Consider the following 23,875-nt stretch of genomic DNA (forward strand, 5'->3'; position numbering starts at 1 on the left):
TGATGAGCATGGCACCACCACACAACCTGTGGCTAAAAATGTCTGGAGATGAGGTGTTCAAGACACCACTCTGAATCACCAAGTATAGCAGAGAAAGCAGCATATATTGTGTACCACCTAAGCCGCAGAGAGGAAGGGGCCTTGGGTGTGCTCACGTAAGCCATGCCTTGGCTCTTGATGGGACTCTCTCTCACAGGCTTTTTGAAGCTTTAGCAGATAAAAAGCACATTTGCCTGTACAAAAAACACAACACTTGTGACTTTTCAGTTTTTTTAAAATACCTAAATGTCACAGTGACAATTGCTTATAACATCTGCTTGTATGTAGGATGCGGTGGGCTCAAGAGTCACATTTCAGAGACAGTGCTCAGGCTTTCTTCATCATATAAAGGGCATCAAATTCAAATGCATACTAGCAGTTAGCAGTTTTCTAGTACAGTTCTATAAATACTGAGACATACTAAAAGATCCTCATCAAGGCAATGAAAACGTATTTTCGATTTTTTAACCATATCCTAATTTAATGAGATCAAGTGATTTTTCCTACTCGAAATAACCCATGCCTCAATTTTAATAAAAAAAAAATTATAGGCGCAACATTAGACTGTATTTTTATTATTTTTCTTTTCCGTCACACCAACCTAAAAGTTTCTTTTGATTTTACACAAAATCATCACATGGCCATAAAACAGAATAGTTAGTTAACTTAAGTATTCACTACTGTTGCCCCACTTCGCACTTTTGATATCCAGCACGTGCATTTTAATCCATCTTTGACATCTCAAACCTGCAAAGGAGTCATTTTCCTATTGCAAGTGATGTCTTTCTCTTCAAGATTACCATTCTAAACTTTGAACCTAGCCCTTGAGCACTCTCAAAAGTTCTGCCTCTTGCACGAAGAAGAAATCTTGCTATTTTATCTCCTAATGTATGGTTATCAGAGTGAAAAAAGCTGTATTTAAACATCAGATTAAATATTCCTTAAAGGCATTTACGCACCTAAATAATTAACATCCCCAAACATTTCAGCAGCATTAGAAACCCCACATTCAAAGAGATAAAGGAGCCTACACCTGGCCATGCAACCCAAGTCTAACACCCCTCCTCCTCTCACCATCATTCCAGGAATATGCCCTCAACCCTCAGCAAAACACCCACTCAAACTCACCTAACATATGCAGAAAATCATACAATTCAGACTATTTCACATCGAAGTCTAGAAAGCAATCTAAACTTAGATTAGTAATTACTAATAATTAGTAATAATCACTTTCACCAGAGTAGATGTTGAAAAGTATGCATGGAGTGCATATGGAGAGTGATACGATTCGAGGCTGAAGCTGAATACGATACCTAAAGGCTTATACTGCAAAGAAATTCTTCTTGGTGAATTCAAGGGATGGCACTGAACTACCTTATACCTACAAAGTGCACTTCCCTATGCTACTAATATATTTCCAGAACTAGCAGGCAGAGCGATCTGGCTATTTGGTTTAGTTTGTGTTTTAATACTCTGAACTGGTTGGGGAAACTATGAATGTGACCCTTCAACTGAGAGGTCCTTAATCTCAGCTCTAATGCCAAACTATAAACAAGCTTGCACTGGCTAAATAAGGCTAAATAATCTTGCATGTGTGCAACATAACTCCATAGCCTCTATCAGTACTACATAAATTATACTGCTTCCTTCATATTAAACAAAACAGCAGTGTATAGGCTTCAAAATATTGACAGCAAAGTTACGAAGAACAAATTGTAACTCAAAGTATTTCTGTTAAAGAGAAGCATACTGATTTTCATCAGTGCTGAACACAGGGTGAATTTAAGAGAAATCTATGAAAAGTATTGCGTTGTGTAGATCTTGTTATATACATATATATTCATATATTAAACCTCCTTTGTAGTGCCCAGGTCATTTCTTCTGCTCAAGATGAACTCGTCATTCAAAGGCTGAGACCCTAATACCGTCAGAGAAACCTGACCAAAAGCTTTGTGAAGGCAATATTCATAAAGAGCATACAGTATGCATTAGGATCAAAAGAAGAAACAGAATATGAACTACTCATCTGCTGCTTCACCATGAGGGTATTTTAAGTCTAAGATACGGGTTCATTCCTTGAACATCTTGCCAAAAAAAGAATGTTGCCCAGCAACTACTAAAACAATATTCTGGAAGGAGGTAGCTGTCGGACACATTAACCCAGTAAGTGCCCTTTTCCCTGCATTTCATGCAGCTATTGCAAAGCTTCTGGATCCCTGGCAGACAGATCTGCATCCCAAATAAAGAGCTGTAAGGAATCTCCGGAGAAGGCTGTCAGACAGACTGTTCTGGTGTAGTAGCAGTGTCTTGCATTAAGCAAACACATTTGGCTTAGTGAAGCACTACATTCCAATGCAAAATGAACACAAATAAAACCTCTGCAAAAGCACATGCAAACCAACTAATAGAGTACAGAAGCAGCAGCTAAAGCACACATTTATCATCCCTGGGCTCTACTTCAGCTTTGTCACTACTGCTAGAACTGGTTTGACTTTACGGAATAACTCTGTCTCTGTGCATTTAAGTACGAATGATTTCTAATGAAACACTGGTGCTTTTAGCCTAGCTAGAGGGTCAGCGGTAGTTCATAGTTTCCACATAAACCCATGCATATTAAAAGTATGTTCATTTATAGCCACCATTCAGATGTGCAGTCATACTCAAAGATGGCAATTAGAGCAGCCATTCCAGCTTTATAAAGTACGCAAAACATCTTTTTGTCTGTTCAAAGCAGTGGAGATAACCAAGGAACTGTCACACACTTGCTTTTTTTGGAGACTCACACAACTAGGACTTTTTCCAGGAATCTCATCTGTACGCAGTATATTTGGACCAGTAAAATATTCTTTCATGAGAATTTTCATATTAGCATTTTTAAAAATAAATGAGAATGTACTCTTGAGTCTCAGTGCTTTGCAAGGCAGTTTTAGAGGACTTTTGAATTACTTGGATATGAAAGCATAAAGGGCCAGAGAACCATTACATTGAAATAAACCAGCACACCTAAACAACCATATTTAAAGTGGATTCAGAAAGACACAATAAAAACCCGCTGAAATCTCAGACCGTAATTCCCATCCAACCTCAAGCCGCTGACTTCTGGGGCTGTCTACTACTGATAGGGATGGGGAAAAGGAAATAAAAAAAGAAACTATCAGTCTCCATACCTTTCAGTGACCAAACCAGTATTTTAAGGACCTAACGACACAACAGCATTTAATGTGTGAAATAGCTACGGTAAACATTGAGTGACTTGAGGACTATTACCTTCCTTTACAGTTCTTTCCAACCCTGATACTTCAGTTTTTTCAATGTAATACACCCTCTGAATCTTACTTTTTTGTTTAATGTCTCACGCATACTCTTACTCCAAATCTTACCTGAGTGCTATCCCATCTCACTCTCAGCTTATTCTTGCATTTCATCCTGTTCAGGGCTCAACCACTACCAGATTAATCTGTCAGCCTACTTTTTCCACAACTTCTGTCAACAAAGCAAGGCCTCGTGTCCTCAGGATACCTCTGTACGTTCTCCTCCAAGCAGACTGAAAGGCTCTATCGCTCCCATCTCTGACTCCAGCCGTGCCGCTGCAAATCATTCTGTTCAACCCAGTTCATCCAAACACACATCAAGCTTCCCTCACTCAATTTTCCTTAGGACATCTTGAAGACAACATTTTTTAAAGGAGTGCTTTACTAGCACACAAAATCCATCCCCGTTTCAGCTACAAAATATTTGCTTTTAGAAACACATTCCTCAGGCAGGGACTGTTTTCACACCACAAGCAGGTTATCAGCGTCTGATGACAGCAGATGCTCACAGCTAAGCATTACTGTTGGTTGCCTTCCATATGAGAGGCTCTCTCTGGGAAGCAGGACTGTGCATGCACAGCATCACTTTGTGCACAGCAGCATTTCAGGGGTCTGAAGCAGAAAGGAAGGAAAACCCACCACCCTCTAGACCAGGGCCTTGCTGCAGCCACGAGATTCAAGTGATTAAGTGTAGCCTAGGCAACAAGACTTTTTAAAACCTCTTAACACCCATAGCTAAGAAAAAAGCAGGATGGATTGATTAATTCCGCCACTGGGTATATATGCTTTAGTTTCACACTGAATTTTCTTGGAGTCATATGTATGCATAGCTAAGCAGTGAATCTTACTTCTAGATATCTCTCACCACTTTAATTAAGCATGAAAATTGTATTTACATCTGTTTTACATCTGCCCACAGAAGACGGGTCTGCCCAGAGAAGTTTAAAGTTACATTTCTTAAAAATACCACCCAAAGCAAGATGATCCAGGCTGGCCACAAAGCGACATGTTCAGTGCTCCTCCCAGAAGATCACTTCAGATTTGGCTGACCTGTGACTGGACACCTTAAGGCACAGATCGTTTAAAAGACGATTTACACATAGATATAAACCAGGTGATAGCACTGAGGTGTTTTTCCAGTACTGTTTAAAGCTATAATGTAAGTCACTTAGATTTGATGAATTTTGGTCCTGCCCTAATGAGATATTTCAGTTACTTCTCAGGCGCCAGTGCTTTGCACCTATTCAAATTCTAACCAAGATCACACTTCTCAGGCCTCAAACTGCATGGATCCCATCGTCTGCGATGTCTTGGATGGCCTATATGAAATCACTCAACAAAAGTGGGCACCATGCACAAAGTTCGTTGGACATTAAGAGTGTTTTCCCATCACTTCGCACGTCAGGCTGCTACTGCACAGAAGGCACCTTGTGCAACTGATCTGCTGTACCAAGGACACTGCCCAAGGCAACAAAGACTAAATGCCAAGTATGACTAACCTAAATATTGGGACTACTGAACTACATTCACCAGATGCCTACAGTTGCTTTATATCCCAGATGTAAACATTATTGTTTGGATAAATGCACCTTTGTGAAGACTTGTGCTCCATTTGCGAGGGAGGTATTTTTGCAAGGTGTCATAAAAACACCGAGCAAGATCGCAGAGACATGGCTGTAGTTCCGAACCTTGCCAGAGACTTCCGTGCAACACCACAGACAAGCCTCTGGGTGCCTTTGCTTCATAATAAAAAAAGGGATATTTTCCATTTGTGCTGAAGATGGTGTGATAAACTTCATTATTACTTCTACTGAACATGTTTATCACGGAAAGCATTTTACCTTAGACTACTCTTATAAAGCATGTGTATAAATAACAGAAATGCCTGCTAAAGTTTTATGACTTTTGTTGCCATTCACCATTAAGCATAAACTTCCCCACAAAAGCCTTAGCGAAGTAACTACAAAGGTTGGAACAGGTTCACACCATTCTTTCTCCATGTATAAATTATAAGTAATATGAGAACATTTACAATGTCTAACCACAATGTTTTATGTCAGACAAATGTCTCTGTACTTGCAGTTCTTAAACTGTGCTAGCAGGAATTGCCTTGTTCTCATTCTTTGCTCTCTCCTCTCCCCCCACCTCCTTCTACACCCAGCAGTCAGTTAAATCTGGCTTTATTCTTCCATATGAATTTAATGCCAAGAAATGCCTGGAGTCACAGCTCTAGTTCAAGCAACACCATTGTTCTTTTCCTGGAGAGCTTAACACTAAATGCTAAAACTTCCCCAGGTTGCCTCTTCAGTATTTGAATTATCAGCTATTTAGTTTTCCAGTCGAAAAGGAGAAAAGCCAACGAGAACTCACGTATTTCAGCTATATTCTAAAAAAAGAGTTTCATTGTATGAGACATCTTCATGTCATGGCAAACCCCAAAAAACCCAAACAGCAAACAAAACCAGCAGTAGAGACTTGCAAGAGCAATCACCTGCCCTTCTGGCCAAACCTGAATCAAATTATGGCAGTTCTGAGCCCCTAATTAAAGCATAACCAAGGAAACAAGGTTCATCCAACAAAAGCCCAAGATCAACAGTTGCTGCTAATCTGAGAAGAGCAATGAACCAAAACTTCAGAACATTCGCCTGAGCCATGCTTTGGGTGAAAGATGCAACCAAGAGGGGAAGGAGGAGAAAAAGTAAAAAAAGGAATTCCAGGAGGTTTTTTCCAAGCAAAATCCCAGTTACCACTTCTCTTGCTGTTTGGGATTTTCCTTAAAACAGCCCTAGCCAAGCTGTGCAAAGAAGGAGGCATTAATTTCTTATCACTAAGCTAAGTTTCCTGGCAGAATGAAAGCAAAGTCAAAGGTAGCTAATATCAAATGAGGTCAAACAACAGGAGTTGTTACAAGCATTTGCTTTTCATTCTCCTCTAAGTTTGGTACCAGGTAACTACATGGCATGCATGAAAGTATGGAGAAAAAGCCCTGAAACTGGCAGGGACCCTGTAAGCTTGGACAGATCTGAAAGCAAACTTCAATTGGCAACCCCATCTTCACCACCTCACAAAAGGATGCTTAGACACACAGCTTTTGCTTTAACTACTGCATTGCCTTTAACTCAACCTATATGTTTCTTCACATTTAGCCTTCAGATTTTCTCCCCATCTCACTGGGGGGGAGTGAGTGAGCAGCTGGGTGCAGTTAAACAAGTCCCACAACTCACTTCACACAGGCATTCAGACTTTTGTAACCTCACAAGTTGCCCTTCATGGAAGATGACACTAGAATACTCCACAGAAACAGTGAAGGTGGAAACTAGTTACACATGATGGCATAAAATGAAGGTCAGCTTCAAACGTGCAAGGGTACCAAGCTGTCTAAGAAACTTACCTCTGAATTTTTTGGGTGGGTTGTTAAGGTCACCTGCTTCTGGCTGTACAACACACCGATCATCCACAAGGCTGCAAAGAAATGAGAAGTAAAATGAGATTCTAATTCCCTTGTGATTGGTTACATCCTTGTTAGCAAAACCAGTTACTCATTTGCAGTATTTTATCCAAGTGGCCGCTTCAGCAGAAGACATTCCCCAAATGCCAACTTATGCCAAATCTTTCTAAGAAGCATGCAGCTAATGTTTTCTGTTGCCCAAGAGCTATGCTCCTGGATAGGTGGGACAATAAATAAGTCATTGCTCCGGTGTACTGCATCATCTTTATGTCCCCTCCTTAAGGTGCAGACAGAACAGCCCATATTCTAGTTAGGTGACAAGACAGCCTCAGAACAATTATTGCCTCTTGGACAGATCTGAATAATGTTGCAAATGTCTTTATATGAAGGGCAGAGACCAGGAAAATAGGACAACTGTGCAAACTGGACACTGCTCCTGTGACCCCTTGGGTACTAAGAAAAGGCAGAAAAACAATAAAAATGGACTCCAAAGGGAAAGGAAGGCATAAATATACCCTCCTGCTCACTAGTCATAAACACACGATAAGTCAAGGGATCACACTAACCTCCTCCTGTTGTACCAGGAAGGAGGTGAACTGGAGAAGTGAACCCAAGGGATTCCAACAGGAAATATATCCTGGCATTTGTATGAGTACCCATTGGCAAAAAATCCCACAGAGTAAAGAAAATACTTCAGATGCACCTGCCATCATTGCTCTGCATGCTTTGGATCAACATGGAATTGCACTTTTACCAAATGCTATTCCCAAACTGCGAACACAACTGTAATCAAATGTTTGTAGTCTCCGATATGATTCTAAATGACTCGATTTGACCCCTTAAAACTAATCTGTCAAAGAGGCATTCTACACAAAAGTAGAAAGTAAAACTCCAAGGTCTTAAAGGTTTGAGAGGTCCATTCTCATGCAGAATCAACTTGAGAAAGACAGAGACCTAGAATATGAGAGTTGTTCCTTGCAGAGGCTGGTTACATGCAGGGAGCATCTTGAGACAACAATTTTGGAAAGTAACAAGTGCATAAAAATCAAGAGATCAGAGACTAAGTGGACTCAACAGTTATATGCATTTAGGATTTGCATATGCAAACATTCAGAGTAAATTGCTTTTTCCCCATGGATTTTCTCCCTATTCAGTATAATATATACATGTATGTGCTCCACCAGGAATGGTAGTATTAATATTTGAGCTGACTGAAACACCTGCTTCTAGCGAACAAAGGCCCAAAAAAATACCAAGTCAAATGGGTTACTCTGATCATCCCACAGAGATAATCTCAGTGCAATGTATCCCTCTCATCCTGACATTCAATTGAAATTAAATAGGAGCTTCCCAAACTACTAAGAAAAAAGTTTTACAGGGTGAAAAACACAGAAGAGAACATATTGTGTACCAGCAATTGTAATGATGACAGCGCTTGAGTTTGGGAAACAGCAAGAGTAAAGTCCTGATTAATCAACAGTCATGTCAGAGGAATATTAAGTAGGAACACTCTTCAAAGATTTAGAACGACATTAGAATGTATAGTGATATCTGTTTCTCAACCTTCATTAACCACATGAACAAGTCATTACACATTATTATGACATAAGACTGTCAAAACTCCACATGGTATAGAGAGTACAATTACACCAAATCTTTTCTTTGCTTCTTTAATTTTCTCCAGGACAAAGACTAAATTAAATATGGGACAAAACTAATTTGATCATGAAGACTTAATAAGATGATAATGCATTTCATGTTTCACATAGCAGTTGGGATTTCTGGCTTAAATTAGGCTCAGAAGATGTGTGGCCACTATATAATGCAGTTACCTTAAAACAGTACAAATCAAAGAGGATGCTTGTGACACTAAGGGATCTTTAGATCCACCATGAGAACATCTCATCAAGCCTAGAAAACACATATGCTTTGAGCCTGTAATGTCTAAAAGGACTACCCATGGTGAAAAATATCTGCTCAGCAATGCCATCAAAAGCCACAGCCACTGCATATTGTTCATCATGCATTGTAGGGATTAAACATAACATAACAACTTTCTATTTGTTCTGGAATTATTTACTGCCAAACTTGCTTCAATACTAGGAAGAAAAAAATAGCCAAATGTAAAGTATTGCTTTAATTCATTGTGCCAGTTTTCAGCAGATAGTATTTGGCCAGTTACACAGCTGATCAAGTACTGCAGAGTGCACATGTCATATTTGACGAGTACCTGGGAAATATGTCAAATACATTCGCCAAATACTATTCGACCAACCCTACTTACTACATCCCTCGCATTTATCATACCTTCTTTCCCTTCTGGCAGCATCCCATATTTTCTTCTCTTTCCTATAATAGATCATGGTGCATCTTCAGTGTCTGCTTCCTTCTCTGCCCCCTTATTTTCCAGAATCCTAATAGCTAGAGGACTAAACCTACAAGTTAGTTTGGAGTCACTCAGATGAGATTCCAGCCCATTGGTTCCTGCTGAGAGACTTACCACGAAGCTGTCTTTGTACCCTGCTTGAGAGCTCCATTTATCAGATGCATCTGGACAGTAGGCATCAAAAAATTTGCTGTCACTGTACCCACCCTGAGGCCCTTATGGCTACTGGAAATGAGAAAGAGCATGTTGTGTGTGTGCCCACTCACCATATCATCAAGCCTCCTGGTTGCTTCTTTGCTACTCATTCAGTATTGAAGTACCACAGCAATGTGTCATGCAAGCTATTTTCCTCCCTCTAATTTCTCACTGCTTTCAAACAAGGTGGCAGATGTGCTCTTTGAGCTTCTCATCCAGCCCCTTGCAAGGTGTTCCAAATCAGTACACAGCTCCTCTGCCAGCTTATGATGCTCAGAGAGCTTTCTCGTCAGCAGCAGTTAAGCAGAATAAAACACACCCTGTCTCTCATCAGAGCTGTATTTCAATTCCATGGCTTTTCTCTGCAAACTTCCTTTTCCCATGTGAAGGGCTACTTTTTGTCTAATGAAGTAGCGTACACTTCTTACTGCTTAAGAGGCACTCTCCTACAGAGCACCTACTCTGATGTCTTTGCAGAAGAAAGCACAAAGGAGCTCTGTGGGGAAAGCACACCGGGGGCAGCAGCTGGCAAGGCACAGCTCCCACAGCTCTGGGGTGCTGGCCATTGGCAAAGCTAAGGAGCTGAAAAATGTTCTCCTTTGACAAACAGGAGAAGAACAATTTCATTTCTAAGAGAAACCTCAAACACTAAGACGAAACTAGTCATCATGGAAAGTTAGTGATATGCAAACAGTTTGGCTCAGGGCTTCTTTTTCATGTATGTTTGGGGGGGGGTTTAATAATTTCAAAAACTTCCATCATCTATGCTACATCCTTTTTTCCAATAACCAGATTGCACTAGGGCCTAGTGATTCCTGACTGGGGGGTAGAGAGGGACAGGACAGGACACACGGATGGACACGGGACAAACAACAACATGAAACTTATTTGCATCCCTCTACCCACACCTTAACTCGGCAGCTTCTTCCTCCCCACCAAAGACATCAAAACCACACCGTAGCCATCAATATGCTCTCCATCCTCCCAAAATCTAACTTGCCATATTCGCTTTAGGTAATTTTTACATTTAAGGCCTAATCTGTATATAAAGCTACCTTGCTTTACCCACTATTTCAAGGGAGTCAGGCTCAGGATAGCTAGCCGAATTCTGCTAGTCCTTCTTACAGATGTTTCCAGTACAAGAACAGCTGTTCTTACCCCAAAGTGCTAATAAATCCATTAGTTGAGCCCTCTGCATAGAGAGAACAAATATCTCCAATATGAAGGAAGCTCGACATCTTGTCAGTCATCTCCGGCTTACTGCCCCTAGAAGAATAAAGTACAACATTACTATTTATCAGGCAGAATTTCTCTGTATAAACTACTGCAGATTACAACAGAACCCTTAACTTTTGGTTATTCATTCATTTGAACCAAAGTTCTTGCAGTGACACTTCAGGTATCAAAGAAAACACAGCATGTCAAAATGCTTGCATAGGAAAATAAACCACGGTAAAAAAGAAACTGCTACTGCATTCCATTTGTGTGACTCTTTAGCGGTATCTGTACTCATCCCAACAGATGATCACAGCCATTTCAGTCCAGGTATATAGATGCATTTCATCCCACCTGCGAGAGGGAAAAGGGGAGGAAAAATTGGCTGCCTCTACTGAAGACATGTTATTAGTACCATCTAAATCACAACATGCTGCTTTGCCAGATTCTTTGTCAGAATCAAAAGTAGGTTTGAGCATATTTTAAAGGATCTCTGGTGTGCTCATGGAAATTGTAAAATAAAATATTGACATAACTCTCATCAGTTTTTGGTCATGTCAAACTTTTGACATGACCAACACACAGGCAGCCACTTGCTGTGGTTCCAAAGACAGCATTAGGTGGAGACCCACTGAATATGCCTAATAACAGAATCTTTATGTTGTGTCATGCAAAAAAAGTATTTTTTCAGAGTCAAATACTGTGGACTATGTATATATCAGGCAACAAAATTCCAGTGAAATCTTTTTTCAAAACAGATTTTATCTACATAACACATGTAACACTGAGGAGACAGTGACTTAGGGTTGTCAACTTCCACAGTATTAATAACTACCCTTATTTTCTTTAAAGCCCCAAATCCTGGGTTGAATGATACAGGACCTACTTGTCATTTAAAAACAGAAAAGTGAGTTTCTATCTGTCACAGCAACAAAGAAAGAGACAAACAACAGAAGCCTGGATAAAAAGAAGCACTGATGAATAGATTTTCAAAGATGTCTTTTCCAAGACTATGCACTGGTTTCTTGGGTATCCTCCTAAGCCATGCTCTTTGATCACCAAGTTCAAAACACTGAAAGAGATTCCTACGCGTCAGGCTTCAAACAGCTCTTCCAATCTGCTCCTTCTCACAGGCTTGCTCTGCAGGGCAGCCATGCCAGCAGGCACTGCCCAGGACCAGGCTCACAGATTTAAGGGAAAATAACAGAGAATGCCTTCACCCTCTCCAACATCACACCCCAATCAGTTTTAAATTGTCTACCAGGAGAACTAAGCAGCAGGAAATTCTGCTTATTATAGAGCACAGCCCTGACATTGTACAGGGGATAAATATTCCCTTTCACTGACCATTATCTTGTTTACCAAATGTGTAAGGATCAAGTTTATTAAGCAAGGCTGGAGCGCAACAAGGACAGATTCATGGAGACTTAAAACGCTGATGTTGATAATGAACTGCAGATATGAAAGTGCAAGGAAAAACCTGAAGCTACCCTTTCCTTCTGAAAAGCTGCAAACAGCTCCTCCTCCTCACTGCCTCACCCCTGAAGTAATAGTGGTGATGGTAATAACAACTTCCCTTGTTAGTAAGTCAAAGCACATTATAAACATTCTCATGCCTGTAAATCCCCATGTCATTTGTACAATTAAAAGCAAGCTCAGGAAAACCAAAAGTTAACAAGCCAAGTTCATATGCAGGGTGAAGAAGTCTGAGCTCCTCTGAAATACAGCAGAAAACCATTTGGCTTCAGGTTGCTTGTGTAACGCCAAGTCCTTCAGTCCTCCTGTTCCCTTCCTCTCTCCATCAGTAGACAGAAAAACATCACAACCTATTTTAAGATATATGCCACAAAACATACAGAAATATGCTGAGTGACTGAATTAGCATCACTAGAAATACAGCTTTCCTCATTTCCTGACTGATGTTAACTACAAACTTCATACTAAAAAACCTCTAAGCCCTCAAAATTAAGCTCAGCCCAAAATAAATACAACCAAAAGCGAAGGGAATCTAAGTCAACAATAAACAAAGATGCTGCAAACCACCCCTTTTTACAATGGCACTTAAGGTATCTCATTCGGGATGTGAAGGGGGTTACTTTACCAGACTACATAATTTCCTCTTTGGAATAGGCAAATGTTCACCACAGCTGTTCCCAAGAGAATGTGAAGGTCAAGACTGACTTCCATTAGAGAAGAATCTTTACATTGACCAAAACCAGGCCCAAGGATGGACACTCAAATTCCTCCACTCACTTCCAGAACGCAGCCTCAATTTTCTTGGGTTGTTTGGGCTTTGTTTTGTTGGTTGTTCTGTTTTTTTACTGAGGAAGATCCCAACATACTATGTCTCATACCATGTTATTGTAACCCCAACATACCATGTCTCATACCATGTTATTGTAACCCCAACATACCATGTCTCATACCATGGTATTGTAACCCCAACATACCATGCCTCATACCATGGTATTGTAAACCCAACATACCATGACAGTGTAACCCCTAAAATAAGCCCTTCTGCAATTTATTTACATTACCAGTAATAAAATGTTTAGCAACTTCACCTGTAACCATTATATGGTTCTGGATAACAGAAAGGTGGTTTTAAGCCTGGAAGTAGCTCAGCAACACAGCATGACTGAATTTAATTGCCAGTCTGTTCACCAGATCCTCTTTAATTTTTCCTGGGCAAGCTTGCAAAGCCATCAGCTTCTGTGCACCTCAGGGTGCAAACCACTGAAGCCCAGCCTCTCCTGCAACCCAAACAGGAGAGCCCTGCTCCTTGTGCTTCCTGCTGGTCATGAGCTTTCATGGAGTTAAGACTTACAAAATGTTGATCTGACTACAATAACCTTATTTTTAAGGCTTTTCTTAAGCATGCAGTATTCAGCACTGAAGTCCTCACCCACCCTCGTCTTATATTCTTGTAGAATACTGTTTTAATGTCACTCAGCACGATGTTACCTCTATCAGGAGCTACTCGGATGGACTGTGCCTCTAGTGCTGTGGTGAAGCATGGCACCGATTCCAAGTAGGATAAGACTCTTTGTAAAATACCTATTTATTGTAAGACTTACCCACAGTCAAACTGGTATGATGAACACTCTACATCTATTATATTCTTTAATAGCTAAATACAAAAAGTCCATTTCACATTTATCTTGAAACATGCTGTTTCTGAGGTTGGCCAGTGCTCAGGAACATGCTGAACTGGCAGATGGAATGAGGGACTAAATGACCCAACAGGCCTCTTTCCATGTAAGATTTACAAGTGAAGAGAATAATTCCCAACTGATTTAGCTTACTTCAAGGCTGCTTTCATAGTCTCCTCACAAGGGACCCACGACACCTAACAAAACTACTCCACTAGTTGATCAATTATACACATTAAGTCCTGAATACCAGCTACCACAAAGCGAGTATTTTTCCACCTTTGACGACAATGACAACTGGGATACCTGAGGCACAAGGCAGAACTGAAAGGTTTTCAACAGCAAAGTTCCCAGATACCCAGTTTGAAAAGCTTTTAAAACCACCTCAGTCAACATCAGCTGCCAATGCTAATCCCCTCAAAATCAGACCTCTATGGGAATCTTCCGTTGGAAAGCACAGAAACTGAGGCACTACAAAGCTGTCAACCTTGGCACATCTATCTCAAGTTCATAGCACAGGCAAACCACAGGGACTTAAGAGAACAAGTTTCCTTCTAGATGTGTCAGCCAAAGCATCTATGCATGCCCCCTTGGCCAGGGAGGTGGATGCTTCCCTGCACTGCTCTGGCCAAAGACATGAGATGACCACCAGAACCCCCTGGAAGCACAGGGCAGGAGGAGCCTCACATGCACTCTCGGAACCTGTTTCTTATAGCCAAAACCACAATTATGCTCCAATTGTGCTCAGCAGACAAATACAACCATTACTCCGCAATGTATTTATTTTAGATATGCCAGTGCCAAGAGAAATTGATTAATGCTAGAGGGGGACAGCCCTGAGAGAACATTTGCAATTATTGCTACTCACAATCCCAGTTTTAATGGCATTCTCACACCCCTGCAACAGAGAGGAGTCCTACAAGAAACCACTGTGTTCCAGCCATAACACAGCTATCTCATGGCCATAGGGCATCATCGCCCTCATCCACTTACACAGGGGAAGTGGAACAGGATTGCTTCTAGGTAAACTTGCTTGCAAAATCGAAGATAAAAAGTGCTCTGATAAGGCAACTATAGTAGTGCGGCAACACTAGCATGCAAATCTAGCAAAAGTCAGTTTTCTCCAAAATAAGTATTATAAGGCTTAACGCAAGGGCAGCAATGTCAATAGCAGCAACACCAGGTTTTAAAATTACATTCTTTTCCACTATGGTGAAAAATCTGATTTTTACAGACAGAAAAACACATGTAACTTGTAAGAAATGAAATGTGAACTGAAACTGGACTGTACATCGAGAAGTAGACTGTACCTACCCACAGATATCAAAAAATACCTCTAAGATGAACACATCTGACAGTATTTTTTAAGCCTTGACAGCTTGATATTTTTCAATTATGTTGGATTCAATGTATGTTTTTTGTATATTATCTATATAAATTACTGTGTGTCTTTAAATATGTTTTCTATGCAGTTTATCTGCACGGGAAAATGAAATTAAGTTGCTGTTTAAGAAGCCTCCTCTCACCACCCCCCCAAAAAGAGAATCCTGCTGAATTTCATGTGCATTGCACAGAACTGCTTTACAAGTCATTTTGCCAGTGTGCAGCTTTGCTCTCTGGGGCTGGATCTTCCTGTTCATCTCATTCACCCCAAGTGTTTTAGGACTTGCCTTTCCCCTAGTGGTCTGTGCTGCCTGAGTGAACACAAATCTGTATCACAAGACCACAAGTCTGCTCTTCAGGCTGTAAATGCCACAATTACGGGCTTAATTTCTTAGTATTTTCTTACTTGCAGATTATCTTGTGCATATCCTCAAAACAAGCTGCATTTCATACAGCAAAAGCCAACAAAAAGAAACAAGTTTGAAACACTAACTAAGCACTTTGACAGGGCTTGAACAAAGCCCTTTACCACCAGCATTACCGCTCCTCCCCAAACAAAAGGTGAAGCTCTCGGACCCTCCCTCATAACCACTTCCACTGCCTTTCAGGACTCAGTCATATTTTAGGGCACAAGTATATCCTATGTTTATCCTGGTGACCTCGAATAAGCCAGTATAAGTTTGACACAGTCAACTCCAACAGGCTTCAATCCATTTTCTCATGAAAGCACATTTCATAATGGCAGTTAAAGCAAAATTTACAGTGAAAACACTTAGGAATCAAACTGACTGTTAAGTATCAAATACCTCAATCAGACAGCTGCTTTCTGAAGATCTCAGAGTAAGAACTGCAACTGCTTTGTAAACATTTCACGCTAATTTCTCCCATCACTCATCTAGATCTTGATGCTAAGTTAGAAAAAACAGGCTTCAGAGCAATGCTGAAAGTTTGCTTTCCTTGCAGAGCAGAGTCAAGGCCCCCTTTTGAAGTCCCTCCTTCTGGGGACTGTTTGTAACAAGATTTCTGCAGTATGCTATTCCTCATCTCCAGCGATTTCATGCTGACAGGCTTTTCAAGGAATCTGAAGGTATTTCGCCGATACCCTATCTCACGTGTCTGCTTTGTGGGGGATTTTAATTCTTTAACCTATGACTGCAAATCCTATTTGCAAAACAAACAAGGCCAAGTATGCCTTACTGCCGACGGCTTGATTTCCAGCAACCGGGATACAAATTACTTAATCTTTTTAAGATGCTTCTAATGATGTTTGTTTTGAGCGAAAAAGCTCCTCGCTGTGCCTTGCAGTGCCATGATGTACTCATCTCTCTATTATCATATTTTCACCATGGTTCAGTGCTCACTTAAATAGAGGCTGGCAATTTTTTATGTACTGTTACAGAAACTGGAGCAGCACTTCATCAAAGTCTTTTCCACTATTTAGCTTGTTTAGGTAAGAACAGAATCTGAAACCATACTTAACTGCTTTAACTTTGTTCCTGCAGACAGGAAACTCCACAGTGAAAGTTTAATTTTGCTTCAGTTTTTAAACAGAAAAGAAGATCAGAGTTTAGAGAGGAAGCAAAAAAGCAAATGTAAAAGACTGCGTAACAGCATAAGCTATTGTCACGCATGTGAAGAACCATCCACAAATTAACAGATATCAGGAACATTGCATTGAGACTTGACTAAGAACCCACAAGATCAGGTAAGTCAGTGTGTTTGTATCAAATGGAACTGGGTCCTTAATATTTGCAAACTAGGCCAAGCAAGCTAACTTCTTTTTTTTAATGCACCCAAATCCTGACCCCCTTAGATTTAAGTGAAAGTCCAGTATTAAATAGCTTGGTAAATCCAAACTTTACAAGATTACTTGGCTGAAAATTCGCCCTGTAGGCTTGATCCAATGTTTCTCTTAACTAACAGTTCTCTAATGATTTCCATGGGGTATGGATAACACCCACCCAATATTCTTGATGTATTGTTACAGGTGCAGCTAACTTTTGGAAAACTGAAGCCAAAACCTTATGTTTTCCGTTCTTATTTCTGTAAAAAAAAGGGCAGGTTTCCTCCCTGAAGCCTATGAGAAAGACTCATAAGAATCCCATTAAAACAGCCAAAGCAAGGAGGAAGTGCTCTATTTAAAAGATCATCTAGTGAGTAATTGCTCTTCTGGGGCTGCAGGGTGAAGCACTGTCATTTGCAAAGCTTCTGACTTAGCACATCTAAAAGCAGCTCTTTGCACACACCAGGGAAAGACAAATACAAGGGATTTTGGTAGCAGAGCACAGCTGGGGTAAGCGCTAAGCACAGAGTGGGACATCTCAGCAAGGTCGTTCACTCCTCAGCTGAGCATCAAGGCAACAGCCAAGTGAAACCCTGCAGCTTCTCCACCACCCATGCTGTTTGTAGCATGTGAAAAACAGCAACGGCACAGAAAACCCGTAGCCACATCGAACATCAGGATCCTCGCCCTCGCACACTCACAGTGGGAGGCAGCTCAGGAATCGTGTTGGGTTTTGAGAGAGTTCAGCACTGCTAATTTTATGCACATGTAGTTACATTTTAGAGATTACACATTAAAACAGAAAAGTATCAGCACGGCACATTTATCTGCCACGTGATCTTGTTTTCCATTTAACTGCAACCTTTCATGTCCAGGAGCCTGCTATCTGCTGACAAATTGTCATTTGATGAACCGTTAGATTAAAGAGGAGAAATGCACTTTCTCAGAGAAAGTATTTTTCCTCCTAATGCTTCTAACACAGGAGATTTTTCTACAGTTTGCAGGCTGAACAGGCAAGATGAAGTTTGGGGAAGCAGGGAAGGAGGCTGCGGCACAGCGCTGTGACTTCGTCAAGGACATGCAGCGGGTCAGGCTCAGCGCCTGGATTGGAATCCAGGTCTCCTGAATCCCCAGCCACTGGCCCACACTGCCCCGCTTTCCCCAGGGGGAATACAAGTCTCACTGCACATCTCATCAAGAACACATTTCCCCCTTTCCTTGAAGAAAGTTGGAGGAGGTGCGTAAATTCACACAGCAAGGAGATGGCCAAGTCAATTATGTTCTATTCAATCTATCTGCCACTCCAACAGGTTTGGGGGGGTTTTCCTGTATTGATGACAGTTTTTCAGAAGTTACCATTTCATACAGAAGAAGAAATAGATAAAATAATTCATTTTTTCAACTATAACCTGAATAAATCCCCAATACAGGACAGCAAACAAGCACAATGTCCTCTTCTCCTCAAAAAGAGCACCTGAATTATTTTTATTTGCCCACTGCAACCAGACAAGCTGGTTATATAAAGTAAGACGCTCATAGCAATACACTGAGCAGAAGCTACACTTTGACAGCAGTACCTTATACAGCAGCCATGAGACTGATGTAAGAAACATGACTGATGGATCCTATTGACAAGCATCTGTAGAAAGCTGAAGAAAGAAAATCTATTAAAGAAAATCTATTAAAGATACACTGTCACAGGGGGGGAAAAATCATTTCTTGTTTCAACCCAAGTATGACCTGACAGTATCTTTTTAATCCCATTAAAAGTAAAAAGCACTTACTGAAGTTGATACTCACTGAAGTTTGTACTTACTGGCTCTAACCCTGATGGGAGAAGACAGCTGAGACGTCAGTCTCTGGACGAGGTCCCTACAAGCACACAATGTTTTCCAGCATATTTCTAATTAGGAGAGAGTTGGAACACACCAAAAGAACCAGGGCAACCAATGTCATGGGGAAAGCAAGCAAGCCTGGTTTGTAACACTAACTGGAGCTTAGCCAAAGAAGAAAAATGGCCAGGATAGAAGAGGGTACAGAACAGTCCCAATTTCATTTTGCACAGCCATATATCTACTGAGGCTTCAGCACAGAATGGGCTGCCTCCTACAGCCCCATTCCTCACATCAAGCCTCCATGCTTCCTCACAAGAGTCTTAAGCAAATGCAATATTCCCTAAATTTACCAAAGCATTTTCCTTGCCTGTCCTCCTCACTAGCCTTCATCTATCTGTTCTGCTTATCTCCCTCTGAGTCTACATGGCCAACACATTCACCCTTCTCATGTCCTATATCTTCCACTTCTCCCTTCTCCAATACTGCACCTTGGTGGAGGTTCTCTCTCCTCCATGGTGGCACTGCTGTCGTCTTCCACGGTTGGGCTTTGATGGGCCTCTCTTAGTAGCTTTGGATCCACGCTGGCAATGTAGTTAGCGCTCTTCTTCCACTATCAAGTCTCTCCTATTGAAGGCTTGCAAGAAGTTTTTCCTCTCCTTACAGATGCAGCACCCTTACAAGGGCAAGCTCGCTGCTCTTCCTTCCTAGACACCTCAGCAGGCACCCAGGTCTGCAGAGTAAAACTTAAGTGCCTGTGACACCCAGATGAAGAGGAGGAGCCACCACCAGCACATGATTAGCACGTGTGGAAAACCACTGGTGGCCAGAGGACCTACTTTGAGCCCTGGTAATCTAAAAACACCCAATAGGCTGGGCTCCTTTACAGATGAATGCTCCAGTTCCCAGTTGACTTGTACGTGTTGGCTCCCCTACAGTAACTTTCTAGAATGCAAGCACAAGTCATTCTTCTGAAGCAAAGGTTCAGAATACTGTACCACCTCTAACTCACAAAGAACAGTAGCAACTGAATCTACTTAACCCTTACACAGGAGTAGCCAAGGATTGCCAAGTTATTTTAACCGTAAGTTTTCAATTAACCCTTCAGACCAAGCATCATCAGCCAACTCAAGGTTGTGTCTGCCTTTGTGTCCACTTGCCTCTTCCAGAGGAGGATGCAGACAGGACATACCTGGACCACAATCAAAACTTTTTTCTTCAGAACATCTTGGCAGATTCTGATTTTCTGAAGAAGGGCACAGGATGGGCCAAGACACAAAAGACATGTTTTTAAAAGTTCTGTACTAAACTGATGCCAAACAACTGCTAGAAGTTAAAAAATAAGAGCTACAGGCTTTTGGCAGTAGCCTTTTTTGGCCTACTGCAACCAGAAGTTTCTTACGTGTATATGCACAGAGATTACAGCCTTCTGACTGCAGACATCATGCACACGGCAGGGATGAGGAGAGAATGAACTGTTTGTGTACATCATGACATTCGGATCCAGTATTCAAGCCTCTTTCCTTGTAGCTTAATAACAGATTACTCCAAAAGCGGAAACATTATCTAACCCAGAAATTTGCCTCATCTGGCACTCAGTTTTCTCTGAGCTGTTCAGCATCCTTCGATAGCCTGTTCAGCCGAACCATCAGTGAGATAGGAACACTCAGCTTTCTGCAGCACTCCTCAAACTGGATTTCTGGCACACGAGGATGCCGTTACATTGCCACAAAGCCATAACAGCACAGTAATGCATATGTCCATGTGCATTTCTAGCACATTTTCATCCCTGAAGGATTAACTGCTCAGAGCTGAAGTGACATTTTATTTTCTATATAATACTGTTAAGAAGGAAAAGTAAGTTCTGATCTAGGTTTTGACAAGCCTAACCAAAACCACAACTATGAAATTGAAACTCCTCTGAGTTCAGAATCCAGGGCTGCATTTTGCAGCTCTGTTCATCTGAATTACAGCTCCTGTAGTTTTCATTTTATCTTTTTTTTTTTTTTTTCCATGAAGAAATCTGATGCTCTGAAGACCTGGAAATGTACTTTCTCAACAGGTACAGAACAAGCAAGAATTACACACACTTCTTGCGGTTGCCTCTGTCAATCTAATGAGCACCCTGGAAAGAGGGTTCTGCCTCCATATCCAGCCACTGTCCATCTGTGCCAACACAGAGCACCAGGCAATAATTGCTGTAGTGCTTTTGTAGTGTCCGTTGGGAATGGAAATCAGAAAGAAATAATTGAGCCAGATCAAAGCTCACACTGTTTGGCATCCTGCCTCCTGCAGCAGCCTCTGGGAGATGCACAGCGGAAGAGCACAGGAATCATTTTGAATAGCTATGGACACAGATAGGATCTGGCTTAGCAGCCCCAAGTACTTCTGCTAGCTTTTCAAGTCTTCTCCTTTACAGCACTCAGTAAAGCAGTATCCATCTGTACCCAGCACAGGACACTATATGAAACTGCTCAACAGCTTTTAACTCATCACATACAAAGAGCAGAAAAAAGGCTCCAGGCCACCAAAGGTAAAGAAACCAGTGAAGGTGCTGTCGCAGAACCAGAAAAAAATTATTTGGAATGTACAGAAAGGCAGATTTTTATGAAACCAGATTAATACCATGGTTGCATTGTGACAGAAACATTACATTTACGTAACTTTCTAGCAGCACATAATTTTCCATCTCTAAACCCCTTTGGTCTCCCATAAGCTGCTTTGGTGAAGCGGCTTTTTCCCTCACACTCACCCACAGGCAATCGAGCAGCTCGTCTACCAGCTACTACAGAGCCACTACCCTCATCCCACCTCCCACAAGATCGTGAGATTGCTCCCGTCTTTAAGATATAATCCTACAACTATCTTATATTTACGTGGTAATAACATCTCAAAGACTCCCAGTACACGTTGTAATATGACACATCGGATAGGTCTAAGGAGTACACTATGCACTGAAGAATTAGCATGCACAGCATCACAGGGGACCGCATGGACAACAAAACAACCACAACGAGCTACACCTGCTCTTCTCACTGCTTAATCAAAGGGCACATACAAGAAAAGGGCTTGAGATATGTGGGTACTGTTTTAAGCCTGCCTTATAGTACTGAGAAAGAAGTTTCACCTCAATACTGTTCATTTCAACGATTTATAAGGAGATACCCGTTCATCTTACAGGAAGCAGCTGAAAAGAGCTTCCGCTTCCAGAATGGACTTCTGGACCACACCAGTGTCTGATAAGGAACTGTAGCCTCCCCTCTGGTACACACACAGAGTACTGGAGCCTTGCTTGCACACTTCATCCCAAGTCTGCCACCCTTGCAGGTGACTGGCCATCCTCTCACACTGCCACATTGTAATGCTCACTTAGCATGGCTTTACAAGAAGTGTTACCATAAAATTAGACCAAGACCTCACACCAAACAGCAGGTTGTCATTTTGAAGGCCCTAAGCTGCAATGGCACTGGTGAGCTGCCAAGCCTTGAAATTATTTCTTCACTTGAACTTTATTTTCCCACTTTCTGATCTATCCCACACCAACATGGATTTGTCAAGGTGACGCCAGAGGATTGATGGCATTGTGAATAGATCATATTACAGCCCTCGTGTACAACCAGAGACCAAAGCTGTCCTTTACACCAGTCTCCACCCTGTTTAAGAGTCCCACCACACCTCTTCCATCCGGTGTTCTTACACGGACCTGCTCTAACAACAGTCACCGATAATCCAAGTGCTCAGCCCTTGTGTTCTTCATCAGGACCTGTTCAACCCTCCAACGACTGCATGCAGGACTAGCAAATCTTACGAAAACATACTACTTCCCACAGTAAAGCTCCACCCCATGATTGCAAAGGCAAACCAAGAAGTTACTCTTGCTGTTTGTTTACTTCCTAATTCATGAACCCCTGTAAGAGGAAACAAGATCACTCTGTATTTCAAGACTTATTCAACGCTGCAAAGCAAGCAGATGGGGAGAAAACTCATCTAAGCCAACACTTTAATCTCAGGGTGGAATAAGGTATTTTAACAAGAAAAGAATTGTTGTGGACAAACAAAAGATGGCTTAAAGAACACATTAGAAATAATCAGCTCAGTAAACAGCTTATTTGATGGTGCTCCTATAACAGCTCATTTTGAAAAACACTGGAACTGTGTTTCTAATTCCCAAAACGGCCCCTTTTCTAGTTTACACACTGACCACTACAAATTCACACCGCTTCAAGTCACTGGTTTCCCCTGCATTCAACTTTCACACTGGGGGTCCAAACTAGATGGTCTTTAAGGTCCCTTCCAATCCAAACCACTTTGTGATTCCATGTGTCCTGTTACACCAGGGTATTTGAATTGAGCAATGCCACAAGTTTTCTCCAGTCACTGAACTACCAGAGTTGGATGATCAACACCTTGCTACAGTTGATACCACGCAGTACTGTTATTGTTTCAGGCCATACACCAGCAAAACCACTGAGGATTTAGAACCTGGAATATTTGCTGTGCGAGAAAACTAGTTTAAAGTAGAGGTTCAGAAAATAAACTAAAAATCCAGGACCTGCAAGTCCATTAACTTAGCCACAGAGAAACCACTGAGGGAAAGAAACAGGTACTGGCTTCACATCACATCCTACACTCACACAGCTGAGCCCTGAGAGGAAAGCAATTCCAATGTGAGCCCCTGGACCAGGCTCTGAGTCAGCAAGTCTTTTGGCTCAACAGGTTTGAAAGTCCTGAGATACCAGGCAGATTTTTGAGCACAGGAAAAGAAACTTAACAGCAAATACCAAAATGCACATTCAAGAAGTAAGAGACATGCAAAGGTACTTGCCCTCATCAATAAACAAGTCACCACACACACACACTACTCAATGCATGACTTCAGGTCACTATATCTTCATAAAGCAATCTGGATTGTTTTAGCTATGTTTTCCCTTCCTGATTTGCGGCAGCTGAGCAGGTGCTTGTGAACTGTGGTACACCTGATGCAGTAATTCAAACGTTTCACCTGTTGGAGGCTTCCTTTCTATAAACCACTGTTAGCCACACTGAACCCACATGGGGCAAGGAGGTTCTGTACCAGAGGAGAAACTGACCAACCTCAAACCATCGCGGCTGCATGCAGCTCTTCAGCAAA

The 23,875-nt window shown here is 41.5% G+C and overlaps 1 protein-coding gene across 4 annotated transcripts in view; it reads right to left on the reverse strand.

Moving 5' to 3' along the window:
- Nucleotides 1-23,875, reverse strand: part of ITPR1 (inositol 1,4,5-trisphosphate receptor type 1) — a 179,545-nt gene that overhangs the window by 154,715 nt on the left and 955 nt on the right. For all 4 annotated transcript variants that reach the window (XM_065687507.1, XM_065687506.1, XM_065687505.1 and 1 more), the window contains exons 2-3: nucleotides 10,538-10,645; nucleotides 6,742-6,812 (exon numbers count right to left, since the gene is read on the reverse strand). In XM_065687507.1, the coding sequence (XP_065543579.1) occupies nucleotides 6,742-6,812; nucleotides 10,538-10,629 (163 nt within the window). In that variant the 5' untranslated portion in view covers nucleotides 10,630-10,645. The remainder of the gene's footprint in view (nucleotides 1-6,741; nucleotides 6,813-10,537; nucleotides 10,646-23,875) is intronic.

The sequence above is a fragment of the Lathamus discolor genome, chromosome 7 (assembly GCF_037157495.1).
Source record: "Lathamus discolor isolate bLatDis1 chromosome 7, bLatDis1.hap1, whole genome shotgun sequence".
Taxonomy (NCBI): Eukaryota; Metazoa; Chordata; class Aves; order Psittaciformes; family Psittacidae; genus Lathamus; species Lathamus discolor.